The sequence below is a fragment of the Medicago sativa genome, chromosome 7 (assembly GCF_051527215.1).
Source record: "Medicago sativa cultivar Bolivia chromosome 7, Bolivia_mono, whole genome shotgun sequence".
In the NCBI taxonomy this organism is placed as follows: Eukaryota; Viridiplantae; Streptophyta; class Magnoliopsida; order Fabales; family Fabaceae; genus Medicago; species Medicago sativa.
The window spans coordinates 81462880-81479855 of record NC_140755.1 but is presented as its reverse complement, the minus strand read 5'-3'; the positions used below and the strand labels follow the sequence as shown (position 1 = coordinate 81479855).

The 16976-nt window shown below is 32.0% G+C and overlaps 1 protein-coding gene across 1 annotated transcript; it reads left to right on the top strand.

Annotated features, from left to right (window-relative positions):
- The first annotated feature begins 3631 nt into the window (after positions 1-3631).
- On the top strand, positions 3632-7595 carry LOC146909153 (putative serine/threonine-protein kinase PBL7). The gene is made up of 5 exons (XM_085723461.1): positions 3632-4125; positions 5674-5843; positions 5961-6150; positions 6328-6716; positions 6940-7595. Exons 1-5 carry the CDS (start codon positions 4002-4004, stop codon positions 7324-7326), a joined length of 1260 nt encoding a protein of 419 aa, XP_085579587.1. The 5' UTR covers positions 3632-4001; the 3' UTR covers positions 7327-7595.
- The last annotated feature ends 9381 nt before the right edge of the window (positions 7596-16976 follow it).

The following is a 16976-nucleotide window of genomic DNA, read 5'->3' as shown; positions in this document are numbered from 1 at the left end:
TGGTTTACTAAACAGTTGTTTGGACTCCAAATCTCGCGTCCTGATGATTCTCTGCCGCGCATTTCCTGAAGCTACCAATTGTAGTGAGACTGGACGTGTGTTTGCTTTGTTTTCGTTGTGTAAACATACACACAAAATGTTTTACTCTTCTCATTCAGTTTTCTTTATTATAGTTATTGTAATTATAATTTCAATACTTATTCAGCATCTTGATCTTTAATGGATTTTGTAGTTTTGAGCTTGCAGGATCTGCTATGTGATTTTACTGATGTAATAGGAAAATCAAAATTGATATTGACAGAGCAAAGTGTTATAAGTTTCTATAATATATCAAAATGAATTGTGAAGTGCGAATAAGTTTTTATAATATAATAATAATATGGGAAATAATAATATACACATCCATGCTTTTATGTTCCTCTCTCCTGTACGTATTGTTTTGGGTCCTTTGCCACAGGAATAAAGAAACAACGCTGAGGCTAATGCATTTTTATATTCAAAGGCAAGGTCTGAGAAAGCAACAGAAAAATTAAAAAACTTTAATCTTTGTAGATTGCAGTCCAACTATAGTTATTTAAAATCACATGGACCTATCCAAAAGAAAACTTTGGAGCAATAACTTGTAAGAAAAGGAAGCAGTACCCAAGCAGAAGCATCGAAACTATTAAACTAAATAAATTCTAATAAGAACATGCTTAAAATCACATGGACCTATCCAAAAGAAAACTTTGGAGCAATAACTTGTAAGAAAAGGAAGCAGTAAGCAGAAGCATCAAAACTATTAAACTATATAAATTCTAATAAGAACATGCCAAACCACAAGAATTAATGAGAAAACAAAAGAAGCGTAGCAATTTACATAATGATGTTGCTAACACATAGAACATTGGCCTCATATTTTTTTTGGTGGTATCCTTCGAACCCTGGACCTTGCATATTTTATGCACTGTCCTTACCAACTGAGCTAAGCTCACTAGGACAACATTGACCTGATATAGCAATCCAAATAGTGATCGAAAACAAGAGTGAAAGACATAAAAATTGGGTTCATTGCATTGTAAATACTCGATGTATCTACAAGCATTATCTTTCAGTTTTGTCTAGTAAAATAATTTTGTATTTTGCATTGTTTTTTATTATTGGATAAATAACTCCGGTTATATCTTTGATATAATAGTGAGATTTATTGATATTTTTTGGTGGTGGTTGGGGTTTGAACCTCATACCTTGCATATATTATGCATTGTCACTACCAACTGAATTAAACTCACGAGAACTGAGATTTATTGATCTATCATAACTCCTGTCATATCTAATTTGATATAATAGTGAGATTTATTCCAACGATAGTGATATTATACTATTCATCAATAGAGCCAGATATTTTGTGTGCACAACTGCAAAGAGTAATTCTTAAAACTCCATATCAAAACAACAAAGAATTTTAGCTCAAATAGCACTTAAAAATGAATTTACATGTCTTTCTCCATACACCCTCCGGTCACTATTATAAGCAAAAATCAACATTCTAGATTCATTCATTTAATGACGTATGTGGTCTATAATAAAGACCACATACATCATTAAATGAATGAACCTACAATATTGTTTTTTGCTTATAATAGTGACCGGAGGGTGTAGATATTAGCGGGCTCGCATTCTAAACATATGTCTAAGCTATGCCATAACTTCAAAGTTCAAACCCTTGGAGTTACCTTTTTGTCATTATTTTGAGTGAAACCAATTTTTTTTATTTTATTTTAAATGAATAGTGAAATCAACTTCTAAAATATTATTTTGGTAAGCTATTCTATTACCTTTTAGAAAAAATTAGTTTCTATTTGTTCTTTTTGATAAAAATTTATGTTGTTTATTTTTTCAAATGCTTTAAGTATAGATTAATATTTAATAAAAATATCATTTGAGTAATTTTTGTAATACAAGTATACAACTGTATTCTTTTAATAAATAACCTACTTATTAGAGTTTAATTTTCTGTAGACGTAGCGACAAACACCACTTAAAAACTCATACTCCCTCCGGTCAGATTTATAAGCAAAAATGTACTTTTTAGGTTCATTGAATACATAATGTATTTGGTCTATATATTGACCAAATACATTAAGTATTGAATGAATTTGAAAAATACTTTTTTGCTTATAAATGTGACCGGGTGGAGTATATAATTGGAAGATTAAGAATTCAACACAATTATTCATATAAAATGTAGCAATATCAACATTGAGAAATAAATCATCCATATCGACACGTTTTCCGGTAAAAAAAACATGTTTAATACTTCGTACTATCATATGTTACCCTTAAATTCATCAATGAAGATCGACTTTTAATAAATACTTGTTTAAAAGTTTCTTAAATACTATAACATAGAAAATGCTTGAATATAAACATTTTAAAGATTGTTTTATTAAAATCAGGGATTGGGTTGCTAAAAAAATAAACAAGGGACGGGGTCTTCGTTGGGCGAGGGAGATATATCTGTCTTAGTCTTCAAACGACTATCAGAGGGATTTTCTCCCTCATCCTCATTCCTGCAAGGAAAATTTTCTGCTAACGGGACCCGAAATGGGTCAATCGAGATCCCCACTAATTAATTGATATAAATTGAAATATATGTTATACACACTTTTTTTGAAGGAATTATACCCACTTTTAAACATATAAGCAATTACTTCGTACATATTTAGATTCACGGTGAATTTGCAAAAATTAGGTGACATATTTTTGGAGCTTACATGTCTAGGAACATCCGTTTAATTTCTTACCCTCCGTTTCAAAATGAGTGTCGTTTTAGGTGTTTACACACATATTAAGAAATGCAATGATTAAGAGAAAGAGAATGGTTATTTTACCAAATTATCCTTATTAACTATTGGTTAGTTATAAAAGTAATACTTTGGAAGTTGTGTGCAGAGTATTAATTGGAGGGTACAATTGAAAAGAAAAAGTTATTATTGCATTGGAATCTGAAAGCGACACTCATTTTGAAACAATTTTTTTTAGCTAAAGTGACACTCATTTTAAAACGGAGGGAGTAGTTTTCTTTCTATTTGAGTTTTGCACTCTTTTGGAGAAAAGAAAAAAAAAGTTGTAAAATTTTATCAAAATCTAAGTATTTATTGTCTTGGAAATTGAAATTCTTGACTTTTTTAAAGAATGATTTCTTTATTAAAAGTCATTAGTGTCATATGACACTCGTTAGCAAGACCTTAAAAATAAGATAAATTATAAATTAAAATAGAACCAAAATCAAGTTTATTTATGGTGCATTTTTTTTAGTTTTTTTTAGAGGAAACTATTTTTTATTTTTTTTTTTATAAAAGAAACCACTTTTTTTTTGGTAGTGTAAAAGAAACCACTTTTGTTATATTAACAACATATTTATTTTAACAAATTAACAAAATAACAGCTTACTTCTAACAAATAACAAAAGATAACAACATACTTTTAACAAATTAACAGAAGATATATTAACAACATTACTATTTTCCAGTAAAAAAACATGTTGGAAATATGATACGTCACCAACCTTAATTTCAGCAATGAAGATCAACAACTAAAAGAGACAAATATGGTACCTATAACAAGACAGATTTGGAAACAAATTACGAGACACGAAACAATTAGAGAGCATGCACATCATCATCACAGTTAATTTAATCCTAAATATTTTCTCAAATCCTTGTTATCCAAATCCAAAAAAATTTGCTATTTCTACAAATAATCTCATCATAATCTACAATTTCTTCTCTTTTTTACAAACAACCACATTAACCAAAACACAAACACATACGAATATCATACATTGTTATGGTAATGATAATGTGTTGTTACAATGTCACATTCAACACCATCAATGATGTTTTAACCTCTGATCAGAGTTTGGTATCTTCATGGTTTCACATTTGTGGCATTGTTTCATAATAACACAAGAAAAAGTTTTGTTTTAATTTTGTGCTGAATTCTAGTGATTAGAGGTGATGGGTCGTTGCCCATGTTTTGGGTCTAGAAAGAAGGGAAAAGGGAAGAACCTCAATGATCAGGAAGATGAAAAGAACCTTAAATCTGTTGCGAGTACTGTTTCTGTTTCTGGAAGATCTTTAGGTACATTTTTCAGAATATGTTTAATTATTATGTTCATTTTGTTTATAATTGTTTTTAATTTCATTTTGATGGGTTTAGGTTTAAACTGTTTATTATGTTAGATTATCCTTCATTAATTCCAATTTTTATGCGTGTTCCATCATATATCTACTATGTTAATATGTTAATATTTTAGACAAATTGGCTTGTTAAGTTTGAGTAATAGGAAAAATGACATTTTGTGTTTATAGTTCTTAAATGGTCTTGGTTGTTGTTATCTTAGGGTAATTTTTTGTTTAGAGTTGATAAAGCACACATTTTGCAAAAGAATATACATATACACAAATTAACAAATTAGGGTTTAGGTTCCAATTTCATACCACTTAAAAGGCTTCCTTTTGGGTTAACATGCTCTTTTGACTCCAATTTAAAGGAAGCATTAGCATAATATCAAGTTCTAGAAGCGGTAGTAGTGTTCTGATGGTCTTTCGAAATTGTTTTCGCTTTATGGGAAGGTGAATCATCACACAACATTTGACACTTTTCAGGATAAAATTAAAGAAATGATGTTTTAACATCAAAATTTTGATGTCAAATACGGCGTCCTTTGATTTTTGTGTATTTTTGAAATGTGTGTAAGTTATACTGGACGAAAAGTTAGAGAAAGATAGAGATAGAAACAAACAGTGTTAGTATTTTGATGTTCAAATAACACATCTCTACAATAATGTATTTTTCGCTTCTCGTTTTAAAATAAAATAGTCCTTGCGAATTTTTGAAATCTTTTCAATGGCTCTAAAGTCATAGGTACATTTTTGAAATCTTTTCAATATAGTCCTCCTAGTGATTGAGCACATATTTGCTTCAACTCATTATCAGAAATTCCTTCTTTTATAGCTCCTCGACTTTCATGCCTTTTATCAATTCTGAAGGAAACTTTGTCATTTGAATTGCTTAATTGTTTGTTTGCTTAATGTGGAAACTCATTGGTTGCTTCAATTCTCAATTTCCTCTGCCGAGTTTATCATTGCTTTGCTCTAGTTACATTTCTTTACTGTCATTCTTTCACATGATCATTTTCCGAAGATAATCATATATAGTGCTTGTTTTGAGGTGAAAGACAACTCCAACGATATATTCTGCATATTTTCTACCCCTCGCCCCTGCAGCTATATCTGGTTCTAGATGTTATGTATTTTAAATGTCTACTTAATAATACAAATTGATTAGGGATTTTCAATTTTACTTAAAGCTAATATATATTTTGCTTCCAAAAAGTGTCACCGAGATATGTGGACACATTACATATAATTTGTCCAGTTGCAGAATAGTGGTTTAAAGTTTAAACATCTTATGTCGATTTAGATTATCAAGTTATCTTTCCTTTTTATAACAGTTGATATGATTTATCTTTGCATTGAAGGAGGAATAGCATGTTTAGACTTTTGTTGCAGTAGTTTAGACTTTAGAGGTGTATGTAATTTTCATTCTTAGACAATCGCGGGCTTGATTGAATTTGAAAAGTTATACACACATGTATTGGAGTTGACATAACATGGTTTGATACAGAACGAAGATCAGAAGCAACTACAGCAGAGAATACCGACATTTCTAATAAGGCTCAAATATTTACATTCAGAGAACTTGCGACGGCAACAAAGAATTTTAGGGATGAAACCTTTATTGGCCAAGGTGGATTTGGAACTGTTTACAAAGGAAAACTAGATAGAACTAGTCAGGTATAATTCAAAGGATGGATGGTTTTTTACATGCTTCTTATTTGAAATGCTTATAAATTGATCCGCAACGTTGTTTAACTTTTTTACCAAAATAAAAGGTTTGAAACATATGATCAGGTTGTAGCTGTTAAAAGACTTGATACAACTGGTTTCCAAGGTGAGAAAGAATTTTTAGTGGAGGTTCTCATGCTCTCTCTTCTACACCATCCCAACCTTGTTAGTATGATTGGTTACTGCGCGGAAGGAGATCAACGTCTTCTTGTCTATGAATACATGCCTATGGGATCCTTAGAATCTCATCTCCATGGTAATGTAATGCAACATTTAGCTTTTTTTTTACATCAAAATGTTACTTATTACTAGTTCTCCATCTATCTACGCTTACTCAATCCCCTCACAAATCAAAATGAAAGGAAATTTATTTGAAGGCCTTTCCACTTATATTATACTGTAGTAGTTACAATTTTGTTGCGGTCATTTGCAGATCTTTTGCCAGATAATGAACCACTTGATTGGAATACAAGAATGAGGATAGCTGTAGGGGCCGCAAGAGGACTAAATTATCTTCACCATGAAGCGGAGCCTTCTGTTATATATAGAGATTTGAAGTCATCCAACATATTATTGGATGAAGGATTCTATCCAAAGCTTTCTGATTTTGGCCTTGCGAAATTCGGTCCAACTGGAGATCAATCATACGTTGCTACTAGAGTCATGGGAACACATGGTTATTGCGCACCTGAGTATGCAACTACTGGAAAATTAACAATGAGATCTGACATCTATAGTTTTGGAGTTGTGTTATTGGAGCTAATTACTGGACGTAGAGCGTATGATGAAACTCGCGCCCATGACAAGCATCTTGTTGATTGGGTAATTACATATATGTTTATAATTTTCCATTTTTGGCCTTGTTTAATAGCAAACATTTTCTCAAAATTTGAGTGATATGAATATATTATTTCTTGAATTGCTGCGTTAATCAGCTATAAGCAAAACTTACTTTCAAAAATCGGTTTATGTTTTTATTTTATGTTTTCGCTTTTAATTGCAAAACTAACATTGTTAACAAAACTCGGTTTCCTAATGCGTATAGGCACGCCCATTGTTCAGAGACAAAAGGAATTTTCCGAAATTAGTAGACCCACATTTGCAAGGTCACTACCCTATATCAGGTCTAAGGATGGCCCTTGAAATGGCACGCATGTGTCTTCGAGAAGATCCACGTCTCCGGCCTTCTGCAGGCGATATAGTACTCGCCCTAGATTACTTGTCATCCAAGAAATATGTTCCAAAAGCATCCGAAATAGTTAGCCCAGGAGAGATGGAGCACGACGAATCCCCCAATGAAACAACATTGATTTTGGCTAAAGACTCACTAAGAGAGCAAGCTCTTGCAGAGGCCAAACAGTGGGGGGAGACATGGAGAGAAAAGAGAAAACAAAGTGGCCAAAATAGTCCTGAGGAAATAATAAGGAGGTAAAAGTAGTCATTTGATGCAGATTAGAAGTGGCTGGTGTCAATAAAGGTATAAGAAAAATGTGAACAATCTTCAAAGTTTAATTGAAGCTAAATAAAATAGGTTGGTGGCCAGCTATTTTTTTTTTTTTTTTTTTTGACAAATATGAGGTTCAATTTTTTATTTTTAGATGTGTTGTTTAGGCACTTGTGAACTAGAGGTTCAATTTTACATGTTTTGACATGAGGTTTTTTAGTATTTATTTAACATGAAATATGATTTTTTTTTCTTAATATTTCTATGTTCCAACTTCCAACATAATAGTACTTAGGAAAACACAATTTTTTTTCTTCATCTTTAACATGAAATAGATAGCAAATTGATGGCATTATATTACCGAGTTTCACTCATGTTAATATGATGAGACATTTAAGCTAAAGTTGAAATTTCCAGCTGAAGTTCTATTCAACTATAGAGAGACCATGGTAGTGGATATTCACAAAAATATCCTTGCTCCTATGCATCTGTATCATTGTTGATTTCAACTTTTCAGTAACATTTAAAAAATGTTCAGATAGTAGAGTTAAATATGTTTTGTTCTTATAAAATTATTATAGCTCAACTTTAGTCCTACAAATAATTTATTTACACATTTTTCAGTCATTTGGTAGGGCTAAAAATACACCATTTTGTATTTTAAATAGAGTAAAATAGAATCAAACACATGCAATGAATATTGAGTGTTTATATTAACAGGTTGAACTTAAAAATTTTCGGGTCTTTTTCCTGCATCTTGCCAATTTTCCTTGACTAGTGGATATAAATTATGCCACTTGGTGGAGCCATGCAAACTATGTTAATTTTTTTTTTTTGAAGGAATGCAAACTATGTTAATAAAATGATGAGTTTTTTTTATTGGAATTTGTTTTATACTATTCATTGTTGGGTAACAGAAAGAGCTCTACAAATTTGGATCAGGACATGTGTATTTTAGCATACCCACAAGTTTATGGTATGGGTTCAATTTAACTCTGCTTCTTTTGGGGACATATGTTTTTTGAAAATAGAAAATTTGCCAGATTTTTTCGCCTCTTTTATGTACTTAAAGCTTATTTTTCTTGACTAATTCAAGCTTTTTTTTTTTAGGAAAAAACATTCATCCTATTTCATTAGATAATAAAACGTTAATACAAGGTGGTACATCAATAAATAGCTTAAAGCTAACTTTTAATGGGGTTGCATGTGGTAATTCATGAGTGACCTCTTTTACTTGCCTCCGGCTAAACACAACCTTTGAGTTGTTAAAAGATGCGTTGAACAACTACCTACAATGGTGAATGATCCTGTCGAACTCGTTGTTATTATTGTTGTCACCATTAAAAGCATTGACGACATTCTTCGAATCAAGAGAAAAATTCGTGTTATCGAAACCCAAATCAACCACCCACTACAGTGCTTGAGAGAGTCCTAACGCTTCACCGACATCAACCGAACACAATGCGAAGAACCAGATGATTTTTGCTAACACAAAGCACCCTTCAACATCGTGAATAAACATGTCGATGCCAGCCTTATTATCAATAGAGGAGAAGGATGCATCGAGATTACATTTAAGTCTACCTGGGGCGGGTCCCTGCCATCGTGCGCTGTGAATATTGTCTGGTCCTGGTGGAACAACGGTAGTTGTTGTTCTTGCGATTCTACACAACTTTTGTGCAAGCTTCCAATCTTCTATCATATGCACAACACATTCGAAAACTTGGGTATTCGTTTCATCTACTTGTTGTCATAATTTCATATTTCGACGCTTCCAGAGGCTCCAGAGAACAATTAAAAAGAAAGCAGTATGTGATGGTTGCAAAATCCATTAAGGCTTGCTCTACATCAGCCCAAAAGTGTGTTGCGCGCCATACCTGAATTGATCGGGGACAAGTAAAAAGAGCGTGTAAAGTATCTTCAATACTATCACTGCACATAACACACTCAGAGGGACATGTAACACCTCTACCCAGAAGACGAGCACAAGTAGGAAAGCAATCACACATACTCTCCAAAGAAGATTTTTCATCTTTGGTGGTGCTTCGATTTTCCATATAGAATTCCAACTTCCTGGCCTGTGTAAATGAGTAGTATCTTGAATGGATTCTGCACAAATTTGATAAGCACTACGAACATAATACCACCCGTTCTTTTCTCCCTTCCACACCAATATATCATTAGTAACTTGGGGAAAATGGGAGTATTTAGGATCAAATATTTAGCATACATATCAAACAGATGAGAGACAAAGGAACCTTTCCACGTCTTGGTAGTTTGATCAATTAGTTCACTCACACAAATGGAGCAAAATTGCGTGTTGGCTCACTGAGTTGGCGAGATACTCTCTCATGTTGTTAACCAAGGAGGATCCCTTAACAAGATATGTGTACATGTACCAATGCACTATCTAGGGCTTCATTTCACCACATCCTTTGCACTAAAGATACTTCGTCAAACATAACTTGGGTTTGTTCCTATTTTCGCACCAAAGAAATCAATGCATGGAAAATAACGAGCCTCAAACAAGCGACACACAAGACTATCATCATCAGTTTGAAATTTGCAGGTTTGCTTGCCTAACATAGCAACCTTAAAACTTTTTTTTAAGAGAATATTATATAACAAAAAAATTTAACAATACAAGAGTATAAACTTTTAGAACTATGAAAAATAGTTTTGTACCAATAAGAAAAAAAGGAACTATGAAAAAAAAAATTGTTACAATATTTATTGAAAAAAATGAGTATTGATTAAATAAACTATTTGTGAAAATAAAGTATACCTAGGGGGAAGTTTATCTGGATGGAAATCTAATAAAACAAAAATATTAATCCGAATTTTGATAACAAAAACCATTTATTTTTTTAAAAAATGAAAAACAATTTGTACCAATCACACACAATCTTTTTATTTGTGTATTAGGTTAATAGAGATGCATCGACAATTTAAATAGTTTTTTTACCACCATCCTATAAGAAGGTTGTCATGTATTCCTATATTATAACCGCTTTTTAAGAAGAATTTAATTAGTATACTCTGTTAGTGTACAATAACGTCAGTGTAAAATTAGTTATGCGTTATGCTTCATATCGCACACATCACATCGCATCATCTCTAAACATCAAAACTGAATCATGCACACTTCCATCACTTCCATTAGTTTTACCTCCAAATTAAAGCGTTTTTTTTTTTTATGAAACTTCATAAGTATAATTTAATATACAAAGTTAATTATAAAGAATCAAAATAAAATATTCTGCCAAAAAATCAAAATAATATCTCTAATTATGGTTACTACATTTGTAAAAAAAAGGTTGCTAGTAAAAAAATAAAGGGTCATGCTTACCAATGTTTTTAAAGAAGAAAATTTTAAATTAGAAATATAACATTTTTTGCATTTTCAAAAAGTTGACTTGTTGACTACACTACTTTTAATTTTTAAAGACAAAATTTCTAAATTTATTTTCTTAACAATTGTTGGACAATCATTATACTCCTATTTCCTAAAAATGAATAGTAGTTGAATGCAAGGATAATTCTCTTTTCTTTTTCTATTCTAAATGGCAAAATAAACAACGCCAATAGGTTTCGGATGAGTTTCAAGATATTTGCATAGTGATAGAAACGTGGAGTATCCTTCGACACCAATTGTACCACATGAAGAGAGTCAGAGTAACACATAAGCTTTTTCTATCTTGCTAAGGATTGGACAATTACTATTCACCATATCCTTCGAGAAGGAAATTCATGTGCAGACGTTCTCGCTAAGTTGAGAGCTAATAGTTCAGATCATCTTGTCACGGTCCATGAGCCTCCCTCCTGTTTATCATTTGCTTTAATGGTTGATGCCTTAGGTGTGTCCTTTCCAAGGACCTAGTTTTTTTTTTCCTTCCTCTTTTTTTTTTGTTTTCTTTTCCTTTTTTCTTTTTCTCATGTAACCAAAAAACAAAAAAAACGCCAATAGGTTACCTAAATGAAATTTCATTTTCATTGGTATTGATATACTAGATCATTGAGAACAGTGACGAGGGACAGGTTAGTTAAACGATGGCGATCTAACTCAGTTGGAGTACAAAGTAGAAAGAGCCCCACTCAATGTTCATCTCAAATCTTTCACAAATATCTGCATGAGAGTCCTTACTTACATTGATTGTACCTCATTCTCGGTTTTATAACTTTGAGAAGAAAGAAAATCTTTCTAAAATAAATCCTTTTGAGTCATTTTTTTTCCTAACTACATGTGATAAGAGTTTTTGACACTTCACCGACGTTCTAAGATATGGTTGAAGTATTTTTGACTTGTTTTTGGATTAATCTTCAAATCTATGGCGGGACATTTGTTTTTCTTATACAGGTTGGTAGTTAGGCATGATAACAAAACTCATATCTGTGGTTACCCGTCCAAATCAAACCGTCCAAATTAAACTTAATTTGACAGGTTTTTCCCGTTTTTATTGGGTTTGGATATGAGTTTGAGTTTTTCCCAATTTCAAAATACAGATTTGGGACGGATAACAGGTATATAGGTACCTACTCCGAACCCAAGGACGGACCCACGTCAAACACATGGAGGGCCAAGGCCCTCACAACTTTTTCAACATTTTTTTACTTATATATACTACTACATTAATGAATAAATTGATGAATGATAAAAGGCTTACATTTAATAAACTAAAACAAAATTACACAAAATTTGCTCCTTAACTTAATTTTTAGGTAACATTTTAGTTCTGATTTAGTTCTTTATGTTATAAAATATCAACATAATTGTCCTTTTATATGGGAAAAAAATAATTAAAAACTACAAAAGAATTTATCAAACGCATAATCAAATTCATAAACAAATTCAAATCTTCATCATGCAAACCTAGAAAATCAGATTATGTTGAAAAATATCATAAAAATTGATAAGGTGTTGTCGTTTTATAACATAAAGGACTAAATTGAGACGAAAAAAGATGAAGGACGAAAAAATTAAATTAAGAGATGAACTATGTAATTTTACAATAAATTAAAAACCAAATAGTGTATATCTCAATTCCCAAATTGCAAACCCCAATCCACTAGAAAACATGTCAACTGCAACTAATGAAATAATTTTTTTTATTAAATTGGATGCAAAATTGCATGGAAGATGAATGGTTAATGGTTAAATAATTATGGGTTGTGTTAACCGGTGCCCCAGGGGCACTGGTTAAAGTATCTAAAAAAGGAAATACTCCCTCCGTTTCAAAATGAGTGTCGCTTTAGCAAAAAAAAAAAATGTTTCAAAATGAGTGTCGCTTTCAGTTTCCAATGCAATAATAACTTTTTCTTTTCAATTGTACCCTTCAATTAATACTCTGCACACTACTTCCAAAGTTTTACTTTTAAAACTAACCAATAGTTAATAAGGATAATTTGGTAAAATAACTATTCTCTTTCTCTTAATCATTGCATTTCTTAATATGTGTGTAAACACCTAAAACGACACTCATTTTGAAACGGATGGAGTATTAAATAAAAAGACACTTTTTTGACTTTTGAAGCCTTGATTACACAATTTTCAATGCAAAAGCTTTTACATTTGCTTCCTTAATCAGTGCCCCGGGGCACCGGTTAACATTTTCCAATAATTATTTACTTATATTTATGTGGCCTACACTACTTAAAATTCCTGGGTCCGTCACTGTCCGAACCCATACTCAAACCCGTCCCGAATGCAGAAAATTACTTTATGTTGATATGTCATGTTATTTTGTTTGATAATTGCCGTGTTATACAAACTATCATTGATATATAAAAGAACAACTAAATTAATCAGTGTAACAAATGTTAAAGTGAACATATTGCTAGATAATGCATTAAAACATTTCTCTTGGAGTTGCAAAAAAACTTCTATTTTTTATTAAAAAAAAAATTATTCAATGCGAGAACGGGGATGGGGCGGGGAACTCGAACCCATCGGAGACGGGAATGAGGTTAAATTTCTCATCCCTGTTGGATATGGGTAGGGTAACAGATAAGTATATGAAAATCGGATATGGAGACAGAGAATGTAAAATCCGTCCCCACCCCACCTCATTGCCATGCGTACATATAGGTGGGGTGAAAACAAACCTGACTTAGTTAAATTTTATAAGGTTTAAATTTGACATCTTCAGAAAATTCAATGCCTAGGCTTAATCTGTATCATGTCATAGGACTATTATTAAGTCTAAATTCAACATTTTAAAAAGTTTTATATAATATATTAATCTTTTTTTTAGGGTACATATTAATCTATTTAAAGATCTAATTCATATTTTTTTTTGGGTACAAAAAGATCTAATTCATATTAACATGTTTAAATAATTAATCTGACATATGTATGTATATATGTATTATTATTCTTATAAATCGACATACATATTATTAAGAGCTCCACAATGATAGTAAGCAAAAAATAATTATTAAATAAATTTCACATATACACATCACTTATTTATAATTTTTTTAATTAAAATACTTTTTTTCGACAAACCAACACCTCTAAAAAACCAATTAAATGGTTCTCATTAACAATTTTAAGTCATTACATTTCGATTGTGGAATCAACTTTCACCTATATTCATTCATAATTGTGTGATTCGTTTGTCATCAGAGAGACTAATAGATATCCCATTTTTCTTCTTTCAATGAATGTGTTTAATAGGTTGGAGTATCTATTAGGTAAATACTCTCTCGAGTCCTTTATGATAAGAAAATTTTCAAAAATTATTTTAGTCCTATTTATAAGAAAAAACCAAACATTTTAATGTATACTCCTTCCGGTCAATATTATAAGCGAAAAACCCTTTCTAAATTTTATTGAAGACCATATACATCAGTTATTCAAATTGTGGATGTGCCTATTTTATTAACAATACACAGTTAAGGGATAACCCACTTAGGTTGGTCTGGTGGTGTTGGATTGATACTTTGAAGTGTGCTCCTCCTTAAGATCCCGGGTTCGATTCGTGTGCTCCTCCTCAAGGTCTGGGTTCGATTCTCCCCGATGTCAATTAGGATGAACTAACTTAGCTTTTTCAAAACAAACGTGTGAGTGGGATCCACAACTAAATAGGAAAGAGAAGGTCCAAACACTCATCTTTTTGGGCATCCAAACGGTTGGTGTTACAATAGGAGCGTATATTTGAATCCTGCTCTTTACCCAAACAGTTTTACTCACTCCCAAAGTAAAATACAAATATACTCCTACGCATGTTAACATGCGTTACGTAAGTTAACTTATGCTAGTTTCAATGTTTACGCAACTTAAGTCACGCTACGTGACTTAAGTTGCGCTACGTGATATTATTAACCCAGGCAGAACCTCATTCTGCCTCATTTTCATCAAACAACACACACACTTCTCAATTTTCTCTCAAATTTCCCAACTTCAAAATTCCTTCAACTTCAAATCAAACAACACTACAACAACAAGAACAAGTAAGCTTTCACTTAAACTATCTTGTTATGATAAAAAAATTCACTTAATCTAGAATTTTTTAGGTTTATTGTTTTGTTAAAATTTTAAATTTTTTTGCAAGAAATTATAGAATGCTACATGCAAATGACTTATAGTGTTTAATTCTTATGATGTTTAGATGTTTGCATGATTATGTTAGATTTTTTACACTTAGATTAGATTTTTTTAGATTTAGGGTTTGTTTTTTTGGTTATTTTGTTTTTTGCAATATATGATACAATGTTACATGCAAATGAGTAATATTGCTTAATTATTTTGATCTTTGCATGTTTATGTTGTAGTTATCATTTTTAGGGTTTATGTATAATTTGCACTCCAAGTGTTTGATGAAATGTTTGAATGAGTTTTTCATTGATTGTGTTTAATTTGTAATTGTGTAGATTTGAAGCAATGGCCGGGTGGATCGACGTTCATGCAAAATTCAACGGCGGAGAAACTCAGAGGTTGAAGGTTCGGTGCCTTGATGTAACGTTAAGAGGTCTCAAGGATCAACTGAATGAATTCTACCAAGGAGTCAACCCCACAGACACAAGGAGGGTGCAAAATATTTTGTATAAACGTCCAAAGCTCGACGAGGGGAACATATCATTCACTTGGGTGGATTTAAAGAACGACGAAAACGTGACGAGTATGTTTTGGGAGCACACCAAGTTCCAGTGGATCGATATGCGGGTGACGTTGCTGAGATCAACTGAAGATATCATCAACAGCTTGATTCCGCCAGAAGATCGTCATTAGTTAGGGTAAGGTGCATTCAAACTACAACATTTGTCTCACCTCTGAAATGGGGTAATTCAAACTTGCCAAACGGCGAGGACTCAAGCATTTCGCTCAGCATTTATGTTTTTCCTTTGAAAAGATTAAATTTTTGTTTGGCTGGTTTAGATGAAGGTATTAAGTGTCAAGGAATGGACCTTATTTCGGTGGCACTGGAATACATTCATTTAAATCAAGCCTAACAAAAATTTATTCTTTTCAAAGGAAGGCATGAATGCTGAGCGAAATGCTTGAGTCCTGTTGTTTGGCAAGTTTGAATTTACCCCATTTCAGAGGTAAGACAATTGTTGTAGTTGGAATGCACATTCCAACTACAACAATTGTCTTCCTTTGGATGGGGTCATTCAAACTAGTTAAATGGCAGGACACCGGCATTCGTCCGGGAGTGTTTTTGTTCCATTCTAAGTGTTAATTTCTTGTTGGCTTCGTTTAAATGATGGTATCGAAGTGTCAAGGTCTGGACTTCATTCCGTTGGCACTTAGATACTATCATTTTAAACCAAGACCAACAAGAATTTAACATTTGGAATGGAACAGAAGCACTTCTGGACGAATGTCGGAGTCCTGCTTTTTAGCTAGTTTGAATTGACCCCATTCAGTGGTAAGATAATTGTTGTAGTTGGAAGGTACATTTCCGAATGTAATGTAATGATAGTTGACGTACATGTCTTTTACGTAATGTAATGTAATGATACCACAATGTAATTTAACGTAAATGAAATTATATCTAAATAAAATTGTCTAAGAATTAATGTTGTGTACTTATCGAATTTATTTATTCAATACGCCATTTTTATTTGAATTAATGTTGTGTACTTATTATAATTTACTTATTCGATATGCAATATTTATTCGAATTCACGCTATCGCAATTTTTATTCTAATTTCCTTTATTTGAATTTATTAATTCAATACAATTTATTAATTCAATACGCAATCATAAAATAAATATAAAAAAATAAAATAAGGAAAGGAAGAAGATTCATAGGGGGAGAGAGTGAGAATGAGAGATGGTGTGAGGAAATGAGGAAGTTTAGGAGTGTATTTATAGGGGGAGATTGTAACTCACGCCCAGGATATACACTAGCGTGAGTTAACTCACGCACAGGTTAACACTAGCGTGAGTTAACTCACGCTAGTTAGGCCGGTGGTCACAACTCAAGAACACGTGTTGGACTTTGGTCGGTTATTCAACCATGGTTTTATTGTGTTTTACACGTTTTTTTTTACTGTTTTTGACTGAATTTAGTGCATATAAAACCTATGCACTAAACAATTTTCAATTAGGCCTTCATTTTTTTTTGGTTACATTTAAGGCCTATATTCTAAATTAATTTATTAACTTTATTCTAAAATATTTTGTTTACAT